The 16,903-nt window shown below is 41.4% G+C and overlaps 1 protein-coding gene across 1 annotated transcript in view; it reads left to right on the top strand.

Annotated features, from left to right (window-relative positions):
• LOC126278177 (polypeptide N-acetylgalactosaminyltransferase 2) overlaps positions 1-16,383 on the top strand; it is a 1,159,679-nt gene extending 1,143,296 nt beyond the window's left edge. The window contains exons 11-13 of the mRNA XM_049978078.1: positions 5,347-5,557; positions 8,493-8,609; positions 13,044-16,383. Of these exons, the coding sequence (XP_049834035.1) occupies positions 5,347-5,557; positions 8,493-8,609; positions 13,044-13,199 (484 nt within the window). The 3' untranslated portion in view covers positions 13,200-16,383. The remainder of the gene's footprint in view (positions 1-5,346; positions 5,558-8,492; positions 8,610-13,043) is intronic.
• The last annotated feature ends 520 nt before the right edge of the window (positions 16,384-16,903 follow it).

Raw genomic sequence — 16,903 nt, 5'->3', positions numbered from 1 at the left:
TAAAAAATCTTGTCATCGCCCTGTAATTTCTCTTGTGCCCAGTGGCAGAACTGTACACGACGTTCAATGTCGTCGCCATGCAATTTCTGGTGCATAGAAATATGGTACGCGTGCAGTCGATGTAGCATTCTCAACACCGACGTTTTTAAGATTCGCGATTCTCGCGCAGTTTGTCTGCCACTAATGTGCAGATTAGTCGCGACAGCAGCTAAAACACCTACTTGGGCATCATCATTTGTTGGAGGTCGTGGTTGACGTTTCACGTCTGGCTGAACACTTCCTGTTTCCTTAAACAACGTAACTATCCGGCGAACGGTCCGAAAACTTGGATGATGTCGTCCAGGACACCGAGCAGTATACAAAGCACACGCCCGTTGGGCATTTTCATCACAATAGCCATATATCAACACGATATCGACCTTTTCCGCAATTGGTAAACGGTCCATTTTAACACGGGTAATGTGTCACGAAACAAATACCGTCCGCACTGGGGGAATGTTATGTGATACCACGTCCTTATGCGTTTGTGATTGTTACAGCGCCATCTATTACAAACCGAAAGAAGTGGTCCAACTAGAACATTCATATTTATTTACATACTTGACGAATATGTAATAAAAATGGGGGTTCCTGTTAAAAAAAAAAAGTGCAGTTGTTATCCATTTGACCTATGGCAGCGCCATCTAGCGGGCCAACCATAGCGCCATCTGGTTTCCCCCTTCAAGCTAGATGAGATTCGTTCTTTGTAGTTTTTTCGTTTGATGCTTATTTTGTGAGATATTTGGCCCGGTCATTATCAATGGACCACTCTGTATGCCTTAATTTTGTTGCTGGATACGGTCCCAGCTACCACAGTCATCAATTAACCTGAGGCAAAAATTTCCATTCTTTTTTTTTTTTAATCTAAGGTAAGAAAGTCGGTTGCTGTATCTGTCTGTGAATCGTATGAAATTTGCGCTGTGTGTTACGACAGTTTGACTTTTTATATACTTTCAGACGCTGACCAACCCAGCATTTGTGTAAACAATGTGAAAACCGCTTAAAGGCACACTCCAGCCGGCCAATATACCAGACCAATGGACATTCGTCCTCTACGCAGATTCGATCTGGATGCCGCTCGTCTCCGTATTTCGCTGGAATTGTTGTATTGCTCTTTAAGCTTTAGGAATGGGTCATAATGTACACCCATGTAAATATTTTACGTGCCCTTCGACTGAAATCTTACCACGAGCAGCCGAGGAAAAGGTAGACGAATGTATGTGGACACTGAACGGGTAAAGCAATATTCAGTAAAGAAGTGGAGATGGAAATCTTAAACAGTATTACGAGAAGCAGTACTCAAGGCGCCTAAAGGCAATGAAACAAATAGATGGTGAAGGTTGAAAATTTGTGCCGGACTGGTTCTCGATTACGGATACTCCGCGTCTCTAGAAGGGTTGTCTTAACGACCTGGGCATCCGGACACGCTGCACTGCCGATCTGAATTCCCAGCCTGTAACGCGCACGTAGCGCCCCATCCATTAGCTGCTGTGGTCTTCAGTGGAAAGACTGATTTGATGCAGCTCTCCATGCTACTCTGTCCTGTGCAAGCTTCTTCATCTCTGAGTAACTACTGCAGCCTACATCCTTCTGAATCTGCTTAGTGTATTCCTCTCTTGGTCTCCCTCTACGATTTTTACCCTCCACGCTGCCCTCCAATGCTAAATTTGTGATCCCTTGATGCCTCAAAACATGTCCTACCAACCGATCCCTTCTTCTAGTCAAGTTGTGCCACAAACTTCTCTTCTCTCCAATCCTATTCAATACCTCCTCATTAGTTACGTGATCGATCCACCTTATCTTCAGTATTCTTCTGTAGCACCACATTTCGAAAGCTTCTATTCTCTTCTTGTCCAAACTAGTTATCGTCCATGTTTCACTTCCATACATGGCTACACTCCAAACAAATACTTTCAGAAACGACTTCCTGATACATAAATCTATATTCGATGTTAACAAATTTCTCTTCTTCAGAAACGCTTTCCTTGCCATTGCCAGTCTACATTTTATATCCTCTCTACTTCGACCATCATCAGTTATTTTACTTCCTAAATAGCAAAACTCCTTTACTACTTTAAGTGTCTCATTTCCTAATCTAATTTCCTCAGCATCACCCGATTTAATTTGACTACATTCCATTATCCTCGTTTTGCTTTTGTTAATGTTCATCTTATATCCTCCTTTCAAGACACTGTCCATTCCGTTCAACTGCTCTTCCAAGTCCTTTGCCGTCTCTGACAGAATTACAATGTCATCGGCGAACCTCAAAGTTTTTACTTCGTCTCCATGAATTTTAATACCTACTCCAAATTTTTCTTTTGTTTCCTTTAGTGCTTGCTCAATATACAGATTGAATAACATCAGGGAGAGGCTACAACCCTGTCTCACTCCTTTCCCTATCACTGCTTCCCTTTCATGCCCCTCGACTCTTATTACTGCCATCTGGTTTCTGTACAAATTATAAATAGCCTTTCGCTCCCTGTATTTTACCCCTGCCACCTTTAGAATTTGAAAAAGAGTATTCCAGTCAACATTGTCAAAAGCTTTCTCTAAGTCTACAATTGCTAGAAACGTAGGTTTGCCTTTTCTTAATCTTTCTTCTAAGATAAGTCGTAAGGTCAGTATTGCCTCACGTGTTCCAACATTTCGACGGAATCCAAACTGATCCTCCCCGAGGTCTGCATCTACCAGTTTTTCCATTCGTCTGTAAAGAATTCGCGTTAGTATTTTGCAGCCGTGGCTTATTAAACTGATAGTTCGGTAATTTTCACATCTGTCAGCACCTGCTTTCTTTGGGATTGGAATTATTATATTCTTCTTGAAGTCTGAGGGTATTTCGCCTGTCTCATACATCTTGCTCACCAGCTGGTAGAGTTTTGTCATGACTGGCTCTCCTAAGGCCGTCAGTAGTTCTAATGGAATGTTGTCTACTCCAGGGGCCTTGTTTCGACTCAGGTCTTTCAGTGCTCTGTCAAACTCTTCACGCCGTATCGTATCTCCCATTTCATCTTCATCTACATCCTCTTCTATTTCCATAATATTGTCCTCAAGTACATCGCCCTTGTATAAACCTTCTATATACTCCCTCCACCTTTCTGCCTTCCCTTCTTTGCTTAGAACTGGGCTGTCATCTGAGCTCTTGATATTCATACACGTGGTTCTCTTCTCTCCAAAGGTCTCTTTAATTTTCCTGTAGGCAGTATCTATCTTACCCCTAGTGAGATAAGCTTCTACATCCTTACATTTGGCCTCTAGCCATCCCTGTTTAGCCATTTTGCACTTCCTGTCGATCTCATTTTTGAGACGTTTGTATTCCTTTTTGCCTGCTTCATTTACTGCATTTTTATATTTTCTCCTTTCATCAATTAAATTCAATATTTCTTCTGTTACCCAAGGATTTCTAGCAGCCCTCGTCTTTGTACCTACTTTATCCTCTGCTGCCTTCACTACTACATCCCTCAGAGCTACCCATTCTTCTTCTACTGTATTTCTTTCCCCTATTCATGTCAATTGTTCCCTTATGCTCTGTCTGAGACTCTGTACAACCTCTGGTTCTTTCAGTTTATCCAGGTCCCATCTCCTTAATTTCCCACATTTTTGCAGTTTCTTCAGTTTTAATCTACAAATGTTTGTTATCAGAAAAAAATGTACTGATTTTCTGTGGTTACGGATAACCAGTAAGAAGAAGCACACCGAAGTAGATAATAATTGCTACCAAGTCTCAGGGAGCGTGATATCAGTTGCTATACTGTATGAATGATTGAAGACTGTCTGGATCACTGTCTCTGTTACTAATGATTACCTGTTTCAATCGGCTCAGCAGATCATCATAAAATCTAAGCCGGGAGAAGGAAAGGTGAGGCGACAATATGAAAATTATATAACTGTAACATTACCAACTATACCTTCATAGATACCACAAATAACATCAAAATATCATGAAGGTACACTTACCTGACGCCACAAGGTGCAGTTTGCCAACAGTGTTGCCAATGACGTAAAAGATGACGTAAGGTCGTCGTATTGAACGGAGATTATGGTGAAAAATACAAAAAATTGTTCAAATGGCTCTGAGCACTATGGGACTTAACATCGGAGGTCATCAGCCCCCTATAACTTAGAACTACTTAAACCTAACTAACCTAAGGACATCACACACAGCCATACCCGAGCCAGGATTCGAACCTGCGAACGTAGCGGTCGCGCGGTTGCAGACTGAAGCGTCGAGAACCGCTCGGCCACTCTGGCCGGCAATGACGTAAAATAAACCAGAAAGTAGAGAGGAAGCAGTACAGAAAGAAATGCCTGATGAGACACATGATATGTCCGCAAGTCATAAGTCGCTCCACTGATACATTACAATGGAAGTTATTCCATAATAAAATGAAAATAATTTATAAGATTATAAATTAAAAAATACGTTGAGCTAATACGTTTAGTATGAAAGTCGTTTTATAGGGTAAAAAATAAAATACGAGTGCAGGAAACACTTTCACAGTAAATAACAAAAATATATAACATACAATTTCCCGTGACTTTCTTTCCTATATCTAATATTTTATCGTTTAATTTATAACACGTCATACATTCTGAAACTTTTTGCTATAGCGACTTTTTTTTAAAATTTTATTAACTATTTTTATCTTGCTATGCAAGAATGTCCTATATTGTATCAACGTACTCCCTTATGACTTGTGCATATCTCACATGAGTCACAATACAATTTTTGTCCTATTGCACCTTGTGTACTTAAACGTTAGTTTTATGTCGTTTATATCACTGTTGACAAACTGCGCGCTGTGGCGCCAGGTATAGTGTGTTCGTGATGTTTTGATATTATCTGTGGTACATTTGATGGTATTACCTGTAATGTTACGCTTAACGTAATTTATATTTTATCGTCTCTTTCTTTTCTTTTCCCAACATGGATCTGAAGGTAATCTGCTGGCGCTGTACAGCATGTCGTCGACATCTCCAGTGTTCGTATTGAACAAATTCTGTAAGTGGCGGTTAATAATGAAAATAAACGTTATGTCTTCTTCACTTGTTTCATCTTTTCTCCCCACATCTCTTTCCTAACCCATTACATATGGAAACACATCTGTCTTTCTTGCATTGGTACCTGGTGGCCAAAACTGTATCTAATTTGTTACCAGGATAAACGTGCTCGGCATTAATGCATTAGAAAACCTATCAAATTTCGCTGCCATGCGATAATTACAGGCTACACTGGACCACAGTGAGTAGCTGCAGTTTAATTAGAACCAAGCGTTGTGTGAGTCTCGCTGAGGAGTGTCGGTTTTGCAGCGTGGACGACCGGCTGGAGCTGCGGCAGCGCCTGCAGTGCCGGCCCTTCAAGTGGTACCTGCAACACGTGTACCCGCAGCTGCGCCTGCCCGGCTCCTCGCCAGCGTCGCGCAGCAGCCTGCAGCAGGGCGCCCTCTGCCTCGACACGCTGGGCCACGTGCTCGACGACGGCGCTGGCCTCTACGCCTGCCACAACTCGGGCGGCAACCAGGTGAGCGCTGCCGCGTAGCCGGAAAGCCTAACTGCAGGCGAACCTAGACCAGGGGTTTTCAGATTGTGCGTCACTACTCCCAGGAGCTTCTCAGCTTTGTACAGGGTGGGGCAAATAAAAGTGGCCCGGAGAGTTCCAACAGAGGAAAGGCAATACAGTACTAATGTAGTAGATGTGGAAAGTGACCACCATTCATCACTTGGCACTTTTGGGCCCTGGTGAGCAAGTTACTGGAGGCGGATTGAAGCTGGACTGCTGGAATTGCTGCAGTCTGATCCGAAATGTTCTGGATGTGCGGTCAATATTGGATGTAGGGATGAGTGAAAGGGGAATGGGAAATGGACTGAGGCTGATTACGCAAGCAAGTGAAACGACATTTTGAGTAAAATCACGGTAGTTTGATAAACAAAAACGCTTGAATACTTTTACCGCAAGTTAAAAAGAAGTACTTTCACTTAACAAGCGCGATTTCTACGTGGGTTCTTCTTCAATCTTACGAAGTTGTCTACCGTGTAGCAAAGAACAAGAAATCTCACACCATAGCGGAAGACTTTATTTTACCAGCTGCTGTGGATGTGGCACGTACACTGCCCTGCAATCTTAAGGATGAGAGAGATAAAGTAACATAATATATTAAATAGTCGGTGGAAATGAATGAAATTGTAGGATTAATTTGCCAGAGATCTCCGAGAAAGCTGTACATCACGTGAGGTCAGCGCGACTATAGCGCCAAATCGGGGTGGCCCCACAATGCGAGGCAGAAAATACGACGTATGTCAACCAGCGAGCAGTTACGGTACATTTTGATGGTGTTTTTTATTACAAAATGGTCCGGAGATAACATATGGGTGACTTCACACGGGGAAGAATCATCGGGTAATGTCAGAAGCAGGAAATGCGACAAGTGTTGCCCAGAAGTTTGGTATTGCTAGCAGCGTTTTTTCGAGTACATAGGGAGCGTTTCTAACCACAGGCACAGCTGCCCGAAGGAAAGGAGTTGGTCTATAAGCTTAATATCAATACTGAGGATCACGTAATAGACGAGGTGAAGGAATTCTGTTACCTATGAAGCAAAATGACTCACGAATGACGAATCAAGAAGGGTATAAGAAGCATAGCAACATAGGAGAAGAGGGCACTCATCGGGAAAAGAAGTTCACTGGCATGAAAGATAGGCCCTACTGGAGAGAAGGGTGTTGTAAATTAAATGGATAAGTACTGAGAATAATGTCTACATAACCGACAAGGAAATGAATCTGTGGATAAAAATATAAGAAGGGCAGGAAAACGGAACGTGTTGACAAATAGCGAATGGCTTATATGGGACCAGAGTGTGTCGTAGACAGAGATGATGAGGTTGGCACAGAAAAAAGCTGAAGTACAGTCCATACACATTGCAAAAATAAACATAGATATGTACTATGTTCGTTCTAAATTTTGTCCTAAACTACTGGATCAATGTTACAAAGACTTGGCACACGTATCCCGCCCAAACCGGAAAGAAACTCTTGGCAGGTGAGAATCACTCACGTCTCAAAGGGGTGCAGGTGACGAAGAGAGTTGCATAGAATGCGAGAATACCTCAATATTATTCATCCATTATTTCAGATGGAGAGCATTTAGTCACTTTATATGTGATTTCAACTCTCTAAAACTTTTTCTCTCTGACATCCCCCCTCCCTCCCCCTCCATGTTGTTCAGAAGATAAGACGTCATAAACACCGAGCTGCATGCAAAAGAAATTGCTGGGCCGAAATTCGCTAAAGATATAGGTGAAATATGTTAAATATATGCGACGTGTGCCTACACGGGTGAACCTGTGAGTACGAATCTCCTCCTAAATACTGCATCAATTCACATCGAATTTTATACGCATATTGCTTTGTCTGGAAGGGAATACTGCGGGGGTAAGAACCACCAACCTTCTATTGGTGTGTCGGTGGTGGACATAGAAGGGTGGGGGAAGAGGAGGTGAAGATATAGAGGGGAAGACGGAAGAGACCCAAATAGGAGAGGAGGAATTTGACAGAGAGAGGGGAAGCAGGAAATGGAGAGGGAAGGAGATGAAGAGAAAAAAGAAATTGTAGAGAGAAAGTGAGAGGGGACAGATAAAGTTGGAGGGAGAGATGGACAGAGAGAGGGGAAGCAGGTTGGTGGGTTCATTTGGGGGAGGGACCGAACAGCGGGATGGAAGTAAGTTGGCCGTGCCTGTCAAAATGAAACATCTCGGCATTTGCCTCAAGTTATTTAGGGAAATCACGGAAAACATTAATGAGGATGGCCGGACGCGGGTTTGAACCGTCGTACTCCCGAATGGGAGGCCATTGGGACAAGAGGAACTGGACGGAGGAAGGGAAGAGGAGGAGATTGACTAATAGATTCCAATAAATACATATGCCAGCAACACCGGGTACTCCGCTAATTAAGTAATAAAACGCACACACACTTTTCAGGAAGAGAAGAGAATTTAGAACGTGGACTTCATTTTCTTCTAACACGGGAAAACAAACCTTGGATATCGTTCCTTCTTTGTTTGTGAGCCCGTGATTTTTTTCCTCGTTGCCATGTGACGATCGTCACAGAAACCATTTGAGGTATCAACTGACGCCGTCGCTTGGGAGTGTAACATTCTTTAGCGTGCTGCACTTACATTCTTATTAAATTTTGCTGCTTGCACTTTTGTACTGGATAATCATTTATCGTATAGGAGAGACCAAATAATCGGGTATGGTCTTACGGAGCAAAAACTGTTAACCTTATAGTGCGGGACCAAGCGAGTAAGGCAAACCATTGGAACAATTTTAAAAATTTCAGCTGAAGAGAAGCAGCTGTATTACATAAGGATCCGTTGTTTGTGAGGAATGGAACGTCGTGTAAATATTTTCCAACCACCTTACACTATTAACTTCCTAAGCGTTGCTACTATTTGTTACAGGAGTGGTCGTTGACGAACGAGGGCTACCTCAAACACTACGACGTGTGCCTCACGCTGTCGGACTACAAGCGAGGCGCGCCGCTGCTCATGAAGGTGTGCGACGACCTAGACACACAGGTGAGTCCAAAATGATGGTTGTCACACGTTTCCGTCGACGTATCCCGCGAAGTATGATGCACGTCAAATCACTTTTCCAGCCATCGTGAGCACTATTTGTAGCCTTATAAATTTCTTTTACCATTAAGATCTTCAGTTACGAGGAATATTCACGAGGAATATTCAATATGGTACACATTTCTTCAACTAAATCCGCTATAGGATCTCAGAATTGATGATGCTGATGACGTCACTATTCAGTCGCTGAGGACTTGGCAATCGCGAACGTTGGTGGGTAAACGCAAACCTTGATGGCAATCCATCAGAAGAATTACGTGCATTATGCATGGGGAATGTGCTGGACATGTAATGGTCTAACTCTTCCCATCCACTGGCCTGTACATTAAAAGCGCACTCTACTTGCAGTGCACTTGGGGTAGGGGAACATGCTGCTGAAATAAATTAGCCAGATGCTGAGGTGTATGGCGTATGAGGACAGCACATCTTCACTGATGCCGTGGTGATCGTCACTGAAAAGTAACATAGCCCGTTTCTCAGGTTACACATCAGCCCTTACCAGATATCTAACTTTGGATATAGTCTTCATAAGTGGTAGAACAGAAATATGGGAACACCAAGACTACGTCGCCATGCCTAATACGGTTTGGGCACTCAAAAGAGCTTCCAGTCGTCTCGGAATGGCTAATACGAAATCTTATATAATTCTCCCTGCAAAATAGTGACACGTTCAGTTAACGGTAATGGAAATAGACAGCGATCACACACCTTTCTTTCCGAAGCAGACCAGAAAGGCTCAGTAATATCCCTTCCCCATACAGCGATCCTTCCAGATCCTGGAAGTGGTCCACCTCCATCTTATCCGTTGCCGTGGGTGATCTGCGGCAGCTTGGCAGCTCTGTAATCTGCTGTTCAGCTCATTCGATACACTTTTCGTCAGATTTTCTGCACATGTTGTAACAGGCTACCGATTGTCACGTTCGAGCACTTTCTTAATTTCCACTATCTCTGTTAGGCCGTCAATGAAACTACATGCTGCTACATTAGCCGCGGTGCCAGTTATTTTTTCCCCGCTCGGGAATGGTTTTCGGAGACACCGACCAGAGGCAAGCGTTAAAACATCCGTTAGCATTTTTAATGTTGGTTCTCGGTCACAGTTCCAGCAAGCCAGTGTGGCTCAACTCTTCATACGCTGGACGTACGGTATCGAAAACTTCCTTTTTCATGGCTGGTAACTTGATAACATAATTTCTGGCGAACTTCAGATGAACACTACATAAAGTAGACATTCCAGAAAACATTTTAAGGGGAAAAAAAGAAATGTGAAGGAGCGATCCGTCTTACATGGTAAAATACTTCCTAAAGCCAAGATTGCATAAATCTTTCCTTATTTTCAGCTATTGGTTTCGACAGACTTTGCTGTTATCTTTAGGTCTTCAAAATTTTTGTTACAAAATGTAAATCGGAACTTCATGCGAAGTTAAGTGTTTGCGGTAGAATTTTGCACATAATACAAAGATTCGTCAGAAAAGAAAAAAGTACCAAATATGCCGTCCAATGTGAATCATAAAGGGATGGAACATGTCAGGCTAACGAAAACAGATGTGACTTTGTGCGTTTTATTGTACACTGTGTTTTTTATGACGTAAGAATCAGCGCTACATATGGCCGTGTGTACTAGGTGAGTTTTGATTGTAAAAGTTTTGTATGTGACAAATTTTTGTATAATGTGCTACATTTTATACACTGACATAACAACTTGGCATGACGTTCCTAATCACAAAGAACACATTTTGCAACAAAATTTTTGAAGACCTGTAGATGACAGCAAAGTCTGTCGAAACCGTTTGTTGAAAATAAAGAAATACAAGGCGTTTCGAAAAGAATGATCTGATTTCAAAACTCCGTATTTATTATTGTTGGATGTGAGGTCCGCCAGTTATGCAAAACACCGTTTTTGCATAACTGGTGGACCACACATACAACAATTTTAACTGCAAACACAGCCCATACAGGGAGCTGCAAATCAAAATTATGAATAACCTGTACTTATTAGTGAAAACATACTACAAACACGGGATGCACCGCAAAATAGCCATAAAGTCTCAGAAGTTTAGATATGCCATTACAAATGCTTAATGTGTCCACTACCAGCAGCATGAACAACATTTAGACAATAGCTAAATTTGTCGTAAACTTTACACAATGCATCTGCTTCTACAGGAGTTATGGCGGCTGTTATTGTGTTCTTCACGTCTTCTGTGTCTCGAGGTAAAGGAGAGATGAACACTTCGCATATCCTCCCAAGAAGAATCGCATAATAACAGGCGATCTTCGTGGCCACGAATGCAGAGCTGTTCCCTATTCAGCGCTGAGGCAGAGTATCGTTGAGAAACTGACGTACGTGTTGGGCCAGTACGATGCAGCTCCATCCGGTTGGAAAATGAATTCACTGGAGTCCTCCTGAAATTGTGGAAAAGCTAATTCTCCAGCATTTGCAGAAAGCTCATTCCAGTCACTGTGTTTTCCTCAAAACAGGAGGGACCATACACTTTTCTCGAGAAATGGCACAAGAAACGTTCAATGAAGATGAGTCTCTTTCGTGTTCAATAATGCCATGACGGTTCTGAAGTCACCACAGGTACACGTTATGGCAGTTTATTTTACCGCTAACATGAAATATTGCTTCATAACAAAATTAACAGTGATAATAACGTGTCGTCTTCCATGTCATCTAGTGGAACATTGTTGAAGTCAGCCCGTTTCCTTTTATCACCAGCCCATAGAGCTTGCACTAATTGCATTTTGTATGGTTTATAGACCAAACGATGTCTTAACACAGATAGTCGTACGAGGCATTGTCAGTTCTCTGCTTGTGAGGCGAGCAGGCACTGATGGACTCCACTAAAACGTTCGCCGAGTTCTTTCCACTATGTTATCAGAAGTGCGAAGTCGACCTGGACTGTTACCTTTGCACAAGCATCCTGTGTCTTCAAATTGCCGATGCCATTGACAGATGTACTGGGTGCAAGCGGATCAGTGCCAGGACGCCGACGAAAATCACACTGACCGAAATCGCTGACTCATTCTTTGCAAACTGCAGCACACAGAACGCCTTCTCTCGAGCGGACGCCATCTTACTTCTGGCAGACAAAATCTAACGGTAATTAGCTGAAACTCTAGGCCACGCCAATTCAAAGGACACCCATTTCCTTCCCGGCACGTCCCATGCTTCGTAATTATTACCGTCCATAATCAGGACATTCTTTTTGCAACACCCCGTTGACTGGAATACTCTTTCAGATTCTAAAGGTGCCAGGGGTAAAATACAGGGAGCGAAAGGCTATTTACAGAAACCAGATGGCAGTTATAAGAGTCGAGGGGCATGAAAGGGAAGCAGCGGTTGTTAAGGGAGTGAGACAGCGTTGTAGCCTGTCCCCGATGTTGTTCAATCTGTATATTGAGAAAGCAGTAAAGGAAACAAAAGAAAAATTCGGAGTAGGTATTAAAGTTCATGGAGAAGAAATGAAAGCGTTGAGGTTTGCCGATGACATTGTAATTCTGTCAGAGACAGAAAAGGACTTGGAAGAGCAGTTGAAAGGAATGGACAGTGTCTTGAAAGGAGGGTATAAGATGAACATCAACAAAAGCAAAACGAGGTTAATGGATTGTAGTCAGATTAAGTCGGGTGATGCTGAGGAATTAGATTAGGAAATTAGACACTTAAAGTAATAAAGGAGTTTCGCTATTTGGGGAGCAAAATAACTGATGATGGTCAAAGTAGGAAGGATATAAAATGTAGACTGGCAATGGCAAGGAAAGTGTTTCTGAACAAGAAAAATTTGTTACCATCGAGTATAGATTTAAGTGTCAGGAAGTCGTTTCTGAAAGTATTTGTATGGAGTGTAGCCATGTATGGAAGTGAAACATAGACGATAAATAGTTTGGACAAGAAGAGAATAGAAGCTTTCTAAATGTGGTGCTACAGAAGAATGCTGAAGATTAGATGGGTAGATCACATAACTAATGAGGAGGTATTGAATAGAATTGGGGAGGAGTTTGTGGCACAACTTGACAAGAAGAATGGACCGGTTGGTAGGACATGTTCTGAGGCATCAAGGGATCACAAATTTAACATTGGAGGGCAGCGTGGAAGGTAAAAATCATAGAGGGAGAGCAAGAGATGAATACACTAAGCAGATTCAGAAGGATGTAGTTTGCAGTAGGTACTGGGAGATGAAGAAGCTTGCACAGGATAGAGTAGCATGGAGAGCTGCATCAAACCCGTCTCAGGACTGAAGACAACAACAACAACCATATTTATGTGGTCTTGGATTTACGAAGTTTTCAGTTAGGTCCAGCCCCTTAATTCTGGTGCATAGATCCAGCGAGTGGTAGATACAGCTCGATGCTGACCTTGCTGTGTTGTTGTTGCAGCGTTGGCACCAGGTGGACAACCCGGGACTGATCAAGCACGCGCGCCTCAGCCTGTGCCTGGACTCGAGGGACCACGCATCCCGCGGTCTCACCGTCGAACGCTGCGACTCCCGTGCACCCTCGCAGCAGTGGCGGCTCTCTGTCAAGAGGCTGTGATGACGGCCACCCCCGGGGGTCGCCAGGGGCCCACTGCGACTCGCCGACTACCAGGAGGACGCTGTTGCTGCCTCCATCGCCCCCACTGCCTCTGTGACTGGCAGCTCCAACCTGTCGTCATCATCCTACCGTGCAGACACCACCATTGGGGGGAACTCGTCCACCGCAGGCCAGTGATGCTCTCGCGCCAGTGGGGAGACGTGTCATGTGTGCGTGACTCTTCCCGTTGCTCACGGACCAGCACACAGCACTTTTCATTGCTGCAAAATAAGCTCCACGTCTCCAATTACCAGTGATGGGTCTGGTGTTCAGTGACTCTGACAGCGATCTCTGTTGCAACTCACGTTTTATGAGGTTGCAGGAGGAACACTATCACTGGACACTTTAGTGGAAGGACAGTTGGGCTTTTTATGACATAATGTGTATGTGAATGAGGGGAAAATGTGCGTGGCAGTGCCGCAGAAATGTATTTGTGTGTGGAACACAGAAAGCATGAAGTGTGTTTTGCATTTGCTCCATACCTGCTTCAGCAGCAAAATGAACGCAATAAAGGTGGTCACTGAACTGAAGATGTACAGGGTCAAGGTGGAAAAGCTAGCTGCGGCATTCGATGCTGGAATGTTTTTTAAGGAATTGCTCCTCCATTTTTAAATAAGCATATTACTTCATACTTGTAGTTTACTATCCACTACACTGGACTAGTCCTGTACTTTCAGTGAGGGCTCATGCTTTTTATATTGTGTCCACTACAGTCTTGTCTTCCAGATTGAATACACCAGAAATTTTCTAGTGGCTGCAGTGCTCTCTGTACATGTATACTACAACTTTACCCCAGTGCATGCACACACTATGTTCTGAATCTCTCATTTATGTGAGTCTGTTAAGAAAGTGAACTGATTCTTTTACTGGTACTGGCCTTGTGATGGATTAACAGTGACTTCAGTGCACTATGGAGTGCCATATTTGTGCACAGGAGTTTCACCTAAGTGACTGTAAAATGTAAAGCACTTTTAAGATATTGTAACAAAATTTTAACACCTTTATATTTTCATCCATCAGTGCGTCTAGCACAGATCAATAAATACTTCAAAATATGCTAAATTTTGAGAGCCTTCCTTGCTGAAAAAATTAGATTTACTTGTAGTGCCTTTCAAACGATCTTGTGTGAGGGGAAAGCTGTGATAATTTTTTTTTTTTTATCTTTCAGTGGCCTAGTTTTGATAGTTACTATTTTCACAGTTACTAAATTGTTTTAAATGTTGCTGCTATGGTGTCATGTTTGTTCATCCTGTGCTGTATTTAATAGAACTCTGCATCTACCAAGAAAGATTTAACTGTTGTAATTCTTTTACACATTTTTTCAATGCAGTTCACCTTGGATTTCCTTACTCAGGGGAGAAATCTCTTTTGGTAGTGTAACACAAGTTTTGTTTCCATGTAGTAATGAAAAACTTCCTTACTTTGCTATATAAATTGATGCATTAATTTCAGAACATATGTTTTGGATATATCAAAAATTATAGTATTAAACCACAGTCATGTAATCAACTAACCATTTTCATCAATATTGCCAACTTTATTCCAGTCAATAGACACATACAATAGTCAACAGATATATTGTTCATGATGCATGACTAAAACACAACAGCATGCAGAAATTTTCGTAAGTCCATATTGCAGTTATGAAAATGGTTGAAAAACGAAATTTAGTTTGTAAAGGATCATTATTTGCAGCATACATATTACTTATGGAATGAATTTCGTATTGACCACTTCATGTTATTAGTTTATTGTATGATTGTATGAAGTTGTACTATAATGGCACAAAGGAATTAGAGATGTGGTACAGTGAGCTGTATTAGACTTTTGTGGCAGTATTATAGGTATGGTTTGAGTCATATGGTTTGAGTCACATGTACACACACACGTGTGTGTGTGTGTGTGTGTGTGTGTGTGTGTGTGTGTGTGTGTGTGTGTGTGTGTGTGTGTGTGTGAGGGGGGGGGGGGGAGAGAGAGAGAGAGAGAGAGAGAGAGAGAGAGAGCATAGTAAAGTTGTTTGTTTTAATTTCAATAATTATTGAAGCTGTTCTAGGACAATATTTGGTATGTGTTGTGAGAGTTAACCTTATACTAAAATTCATAAGTTCCAGTGACAACACTAACACTCTTTTTTAATTATATATTCAGATTGAAAGCAGTTAAATGGAAATTTTTATCAGTTGTGCTACCATTAGTCTAAAAATATACTGGTGTAAGTTATGCTTTATTGACATAACTGATGCCAGAAAGCGACTACATAACTTTGTTTATCCATGAATTTGTGGAGTGTAATGCAAAAACTGTAAACAAATGATATGAAATCAGTTACAACAAAATAGATGACATAATACTTTGTAGAATTTAGAAAAATAATTCACATTTGAAAAAAGTACATCCTCAATCTTCCCTTGGTATGCCTGATATTTATCAGCATCTGTATATATATAAAACAAAATGGAAAATCATGATCTTCTTCAGTATATTAAACAAAATTTGGAAGTATCAATTTCATAATACTCATGTTATCGCTACTGGTCTTTTTTGTGGCTTTCTTCAGATCTTCACATTTGTACTCATCGCAAAATTTGATAACAGTGATGTATATCTTTATAGTTAGAGTTAATCCTCACAGGAGATTTTTGTAATATACATTGCTATTGGTCAACATTTGACTATTAGACTTACTCTTAATTTTTAATGTAAATACTCAATAATTGAGTGGTTTGTCTTTAGTAATGTTTCGACCTAAGAAGTTCATTTAAATTGTAATCCAATGATGTTTGAAACTAAGTGTATCATAGACAATTTTATTATTTCATTGATATGGTAATCAACTTGACAACAATCAGCATTGTTGTAAACATAAGATGTCCTATTTTTAAATGATTGTGTTAAAATGCCTTTATATTCTTGTTTGAGCTAAGAATGGAGATTAATAATGTTGAAATTTAATAAGGTTGTGTGAAAAATCTTCCTATAACGAGAATGAATGAGCAGCAGTTGTTGAATTTGATTTCCTTTCCAGGAAGCCTTGATATCAAGTAATTTTATGTCAAAAATGGAATATTTTAAAATATAGAAATATGTAGTGTCAGGAATAAAGTCCTGTGAACCTGTGAATACTGGAATAAATACGTTTAAATAATATTGTGTTTCAAGATGAGCACCAAATTTCTGTAAGAATGAAGTCCTTGCATGTTTCCTGAACACAATATTTTGAAATATTTCTTTTGGTACTCTATTTTAAATATTTTTTTGGCATGATTTGTATGGCAGAGGGAAAACACGGTGGAAGAGATAGAGTATTCTCATATAAATCTCTCTCAGATCTTACTGAACACTTGTCAGTATCACAGATCCCATAAAAAATGACAACAACAATGAGTAAAGATGTACAGATAAAATGCTTTCCAGTGTCTTCACTCTGCCAAGTACTGTCTTACTGGTGCAGTACTAGTGAAAATGAGAAGTACCTTAGCATGTTTACAGAACAGCAAGAATATCTTGGTCTAACAGAGATGAATCTGGTGCAGAAACATGTGACTGGTGTTTTCATCACAAGGCACAAAAACCTTTGAAACTAGCTTCAATAAGTCCAACTGGTGTCATTTCATACCAAATCTGCCATGAATAAAATTTGGGGCAGGTGCCATGTTTCACTGATA

The sequence above is a fragment of the Schistocerca gregaria genome, chromosome 6 (assembly GCF_023897955.1).
Source record: "Schistocerca gregaria isolate iqSchGreg1 chromosome 6, iqSchGreg1.2, whole genome shotgun sequence".
Lineage (NCBI taxonomy): Eukaryota > Metazoa > Arthropoda > Insecta > Orthoptera > Acrididae > Schistocerca > Schistocerca gregaria.
The sequence above is the reverse complement of the archived record's forward strand: the minus strand, read 5'-3'. Positions and strand labels throughout refer to the sequence as shown.